Source organism: Pinus tabuliformis, chromosome J, assembly GCF_031772625.1.
Source record: "Pinus tabuliformis cultivar Carrire ecotype Pingquan chromosome J, CPIR1, whole genome shotgun sequence".
NCBI classification, from domain to species: domain Eukaryota; kingdom Viridiplantae; phylum Streptophyta; class Pinopsida; order Pinales; family Pinaceae; genus Pinus; species Pinus tabuliformis.
In genome coordinates this window covers 477729185-477735184 of record NC_142295.1, presented here as the reverse complement: position 1 = coordinate 477735184, position 6000 = coordinate 477729185, and the positions used below count along the sequence as shown (strand labels likewise).

The 6000-nt window shown below is 38.8% G+C and overlaps 1 protein-coding gene across 1 annotated transcript; it reads right to left on the bottom strand.

Moving 5' to 3' along the window:
* Positions 1-366: 366 nt before the first annotated feature.
* Positions 367-2167, bottom strand: LOC149227885 (uncharacterized). The gene is made up of 3 exons (XM_089375594.1): positions 1963-2167; positions 1733-1862; positions 367-1533 (listed from the first exon to the last, which is right to left on the bottom strand). The coding sequence occupies exons 1-3, from the start codon at positions 2093-2095 to the stop codon at positions 636-638; spliced, it is 1161 nt and encodes a 386-aa protein (XP_089231720.1). The 5' UTR covers positions 2096-2167; the 3' UTR covers positions 367-635.
* Positions 2168-6000: the final 3833 nt, after the last annotated feature.

Below are 6000 nucleotides of genomic sequence, written 5' to 3'. Positions count from 1 at the left end.
TAATTGGAGGTTAAGAGGACTGGGAATAATTGGAGGTTAAAAGTGAAGTAAATATTTTTGAATGGATAAATAAATTATTAAATTTGAGATTTTTGTGATTTATAATATATAAATATTTTGGAGATTAATTATATTTTTTAAATTTAGTAAATTTTTTGAATTTTTATACGGAAGATATTTAATATTAAATTAGTAAACAATAATTTTTAATTTAAAATTTAAATTTTATAATTATTATTATTAAAATAAAAATCAATTTATTTCCAAATAAATTTAACTTCAATTTTTTTTAAATTATATTTAAGGTTAATTCACTAAAAAAATAATTGGACATTTCACACGCACATGACACAGTGCTATAAAATTCTGAATCTTTACGTATTGAATCCACACTCTAAAAACAAGTTTCTCGATTTTTCCTATATACATAAACCGCCTTTTCCCAACAATGCGTTTTTCCATAGGAATCTTAAACTGCCTTTTCCCAACCACTCTTTTTCACAAAGGAATCTGATCTCTTATCACGATTTTTGGATAATATTTCGGATGGAGCCCATAAAAAAGAACACTGGTAATCCAACCTGGGCTACTTATGGTAAACTCTAATCGGTCTGAACAGTGAAGCTGACAAACAATCAGCAGTGATGACTAGAATTAATCGGAGATGAAACCTGAGCAGGTGAAGCAAACTGGAATAAGGGCAACGGCTCCACTTGTTTAAGTATGTTTAGCCAGAAATCCATGCCCTCATTAACCTGGAGATCAGTACCCCAGAGCTGATTGGTATTTGTGGGTAAATGATTCGAATCCATGGCAGCACTCATGTTTTCAGATTGATCAAGAAACCAATCAACTTCTGCACCATAAAATTGCTGCATGGGAGAATCAACTCGCAGGTTCAATGAGCTGTTTAAGCTCTCGTCCCTTATTATCATTTCTCCGTCGCAATCGGAGCTCATGCCCTGAGACGAACTGGATCCCATTTCTGCTTTATCATCATGGCTAATTGCACACCCTCCTGCCGAGTCTTCGAAATTATTTTGATAATAGCCGATGAAAAGTTGGGGATCTTTTGATAAAGGCTGCTGGCATTCAAGCTCATCCAGGGTATTAATGGATATATGACTCTGATCAATTTCGGGTTCTAAAGAATCAATACTGTCAGACTGAAACACATCTAAAGTTGAATCAGTGCTGGTACTCTGATAATCTATAGTACTAGTGCAAATGTTGTAGGAAGATGAGGTTATGTCTTCTGAGAGGTCTGGCAAAACATAAACCGGATCACAGATCTGCCATTCTGATGGTGCGGTTGGGACCGAATTACAGAGTATTTGTGACCTTGCAGGACTCGAACCGTGGCACGTTATTTCTGTAGTGGATGAATCCAGGGAAGACGCAGGCGTTGGCTGTGCGTCGACTGCAACCGACTCGGCTTTCATACGCGCGAGACGTTTCTTTAAATGGGTGTTCCACACGTTCTTGATCTCATTGTCGGTTCTTCCTGGCAAGTACGAAGCAATAGTGGACCATCTGCATTATAACAAAATTGGGATTAATTCAGATTCAGGTAAAATTCTGAAACATTATTCCACTCAAATTAGAATTGGGAATCTACTATTATACAGAAAATTTGGATCATAGTGGAATTCTAACTATATAATTTTTTATGCAAATATGTTCCATCAATCCTATTAATCAAATATTGAAATTTATAAATTTCTAAACTCACCTATTCCCTATGAGCTCATGCAATTTAATAATTTGATCTTCCTCTTCTGGACTAAAATTCCCTCTTTTGATGTCGGGTCTCAGGTAGTTCGTCCACCGCAGGCGACAACTCTTTCCACATCGCAGGAGCCCTGAAACATGAAACCACCATAGTTAGATTTACATGCCATTTTTATTCATTCACAAAATCCTACTGATCATATTGAAAGCGAATAAATCCATGATACTGACCTGCTTGCTTGGGCAGTGCACGCCAGTTGCCATGGCCATGTTTGGTAATGTAATCGACCAGTATTTTATCTTCGTCTAGAGCCCAGGGGCCTTTCTTTACTCCCATTTTATCACAGCAAGGAGCTCGGCCCATGGTGCCCACTGCCCTGTTGATGTGAAGCTATACAGGTGTTATTATTGGCTAGATATGAAGCTCACTCGGCGGTTTGAGTGATCCTTGCTTGCTTAGCACTTCCGCGCTCCTCTTATATAGACGATGGAAAGAAACCGCAGCGGCGGTATCGTTAAGGAAATGGAAATGTTCAACGAGAGAAAAGTCCCAGGGGCCCATATCGGGTGCTCCTCCCTCCGACATGACAGCTTGCAAACTATTTTGTCATTTTCGAGCTTAGTCAATCCAGGACTACAGCCGCGCGACAGACGGTGACAATGACAGAATAATCTTACAACGACTCGGTCACATTTGCAATTGCTCGAAGGGCGGCTGTAATATAATATCCCAGGCGGCTGTAAAAATTGACACAGACCCACGGATGAAGTTACAATAATGTAATTTGAGGTGTTTTCCTTTTAACGAATTGGGAGATGTGAGGGAGGTCGACATATTGTAAATAACATGATGCAATAATAATCCAATACGAAAGACCCCCTTCACAACGGCTTCAAACTTCCCTTCAAATAGGCTTCAAATACACCATATTTTAACATTTTGTGGCAATTTGGTCTACAAGGCCTTCATCACCTAGTACATTTTCGCTGGCCAAGAAAATTTCATCTCATAGGTCCTCAAGTTCATTAGGTCACTCACCCATCGATCTGCCTAATCTACCACCTGTTCTACCATTATTTGTTTGTGTCGATTTAATTTGATACCAAACACATGGTTCAAACGCCCTACCCCATTGCCAACTATGCTTATTGGGGGTTAATTATGGGATACCAAACACAAGGTTCAAACCCCTTACCTTACTGCCAACTATACAATTTTCTTAGCTTCTCCACTCTAATAATAACTCCAGTCATTACCATTAACATCTAGTTTTCCTTATAACACCTTAGTACAATCTAACCCTAAAACAACCACCTTTACCTTCCCCAATGTCTACCACCTTATCACTACAATCTTAATTAAATGATGTGGTATATGGAAGGGATGTTTTATTCTAATCCCTTGACCATTTCCTTTAGCCACAAATATTTAACATCCTCCACTCACATTTGTTATAATTGTAGTGTACCATGTCAAATGAATTTGGGGTGGAGCTTTATTGTTTCAACATTCATTAATAATTTTATTATAGTAATATTTAAAATTTTTTCTATTTGTTATTACTAATTAGTTGTCATCAATCATCTTTACTATCTATTGAGAGTTATCTCTCTCATATGATTCTGGGTTAATCATTTTATTAATAGTATATTTTTTGAAATATAATCATATAAATTTTTTAAAGTAGTATAGTCTAACTTATATATGAAATGACTTTTTGGACGACATTATTTTTTGTTAATTTTAACCAAAATCCAACAAAGTTTTTTAAAAACTTTTATTTAAGTTTAAGTGGTTTAATATGTAGAATTCAAGTGCCCCATGAAAGATTTGAAATATTAAATCTATTTATATATTCAAATATGCATTTTAAATAACAAAAAAGCACATTCTTTTTTGAAATTATTTTATTAAATTTTGATGGAAAAATTTATTTAGTTTATAAATTAAACTATGCATTTAAAAATTAATAAATAATCTTTTTTTATTAAACTAAATTTTATTTATTTTAAAATATTTAACCCTTGATAAATTTTTTTTTTTGTAAGCTAAGGAGTGACCATTCATATTCATTAAAACGAGTTGAAACCTCTACATTCACATGGTGGGCTCAACCCGCCCAAATGGGGAAACCGGGTCTGTTGGCCATCTAAAGTTTTTAACAGCCATCCAGAAACAAAAAATGCTGAGCCTCCTTGTCCAAGCTATGTATATTAGACATTTAAACAAATTACTACTAGTTCTTATATGCATTATGAACAGTGTCCAAAATCTAGGAGCTAACATTCTACAACCAAAAACTAGAGGATTTTCTACTTATCTCCATGTATCAGGCTGCCATTGCCTCCTGCTGGTCTCCTTCTTTCTTTATTCCAGAGTTGGTCTCCCTTATCAGCTGCTTGATCTCTTGCAGTTTGTTGTCCTGCATTATGACGGTTACCTGCATGTTTTGTATCTCTTTTTTCATGTTAGGAATTCCCTGAGCCAGTTTTGCCATCTCCATGGCCACCTACTCCATTGCTTTTGCCAATAGTCTCTTCATAACCCAGTAAACACGTAATGCCTATTTGTACAGTGTCATGCGCCCTCTGGTGTTTCCTGGATCCGGCAACAAGTATTCCCAGTCCTCCATTTCTGAACCAGACTGACCCTGCGTGGCTTCCTCCTCCATTCTCTGAATTATTCTCCGGATATCTTCATCTGTGTTTTCGTTGTAGGCTCATTCTGCATACTATACCCTTTTCTTTAGATTTTTCCTATACCTCCTTTTCCCCACCGTAGCTTGCTCACTGCTCTCCCGTTGTCTGGCCGGTCTTCCTCTCCCTCTACCGCCACGAGTCCTTCCTCTTCCCGTTCTTCCTCTGTTATCCTCCTTTATTCTGTCACCCTGATCCTTCATTCCAGAGGTGCCACCCTGGTCACCTCCCGCTCTTCGCCCTCTGTCCCTCATTACTCCATACTTTCTTTCTTCCTAAATTTCAACCTTAAGGGGCCCCTCTGTCTCCAATACGCTCTTCCCTGGCTGCTCCCACTCGTCCTATTCAGAGTTATACATTTCCTCTTCGTCTTCTGTATCTTCCATGCCTATCTGGTATTGCTCCATGGCTTCCCACGACTCCATCTTTTTCCCTTTCTTCCCCAGTCCCTTTTCATCTCTGCTCTCCTCAGCTACTTCCTTTCTCGTTCTTCTCACCATTGCCATTCGTCTCTTCCTCTTCGTGGTATGCAGTCGACCTTTCTGCCTTCCCTGTTTTATCTTAAGCTCTGTTATGGTCTTCGCCACCCTGCCTCCTTGCGCTCTCACTGTAATTGCTGTGATCCCATTCTCTCCTTCGCACCTCTTCTCTCCTTTATGATTTTTCCTTTGCCACTCCTCCTCATTCCTCTTCACCACCTCCCGCTGCCGCCTGTTATTTCCATCATCTCCCACTTCTCCACGTCTGTCTTCTGTACCATCTTGCCCATGTCCCATCACTGCAGCATTTCTACCACCTCTTCTGCCTTTCTTTACTTCATCTCTGCCTTGCCTTGGAATTATATCCTCTCTGCAGATCTTCCTGCTTGCCGTCATGATTATCCATATCCCATCTGACCTGTCATTATTTTTCGCTCTCACCATATTAATTGATCTCCTCGCCGCCATTTTCACCCCGATTTGGGGTCTCTGTGGGTTCTTGTTATTGAGCTGTGGATTCATTATGATCCTGAGTGATTATTGTAGTAAGGTTTTCCAAACCTAGCTTATTCATCATTGTTGACCAATTGATGTCTATCTTTTCTCCCCGTTCTTTGCATCCCCAATTTGCAAGAAAGTCTGTCGCTTTATTTACTTTTCTCCTGATGTGGTTGAAGATTTTATATTGAAAGCGCTTTAAAATATTTTCCAGATCTTGAATAATCCCTACCGTTCTCCACCTCCTTGCAACTTGATCCCAATCCTTCCCGTTATTGAGATTTCGAAGAATTTCCACTACGATCTGAGAGTCTCCTTCGATTTCCAGGTTTGTGTGGCCATTCCTTACTGCTATTCTGAGACCCTGATATACAGCCATTAATTCTACTTCATTGTTGGTCATTATTCCTCCCCATTCCGCATACACCCATCTAGTATGTTTCTCACTGTCTCTAAAAATACCTCCAAGGCCTGCCGACCCTGGGTTTCCTTTGGAAGCCCCATCAAAGTTCAGTTTAATGAAGTTTCTCGCCAGATAACTGAACTGCTCTGGACTCTGAGCCTGAGGTCTCTGTTGTCTTTCCTTCAAAGGGTA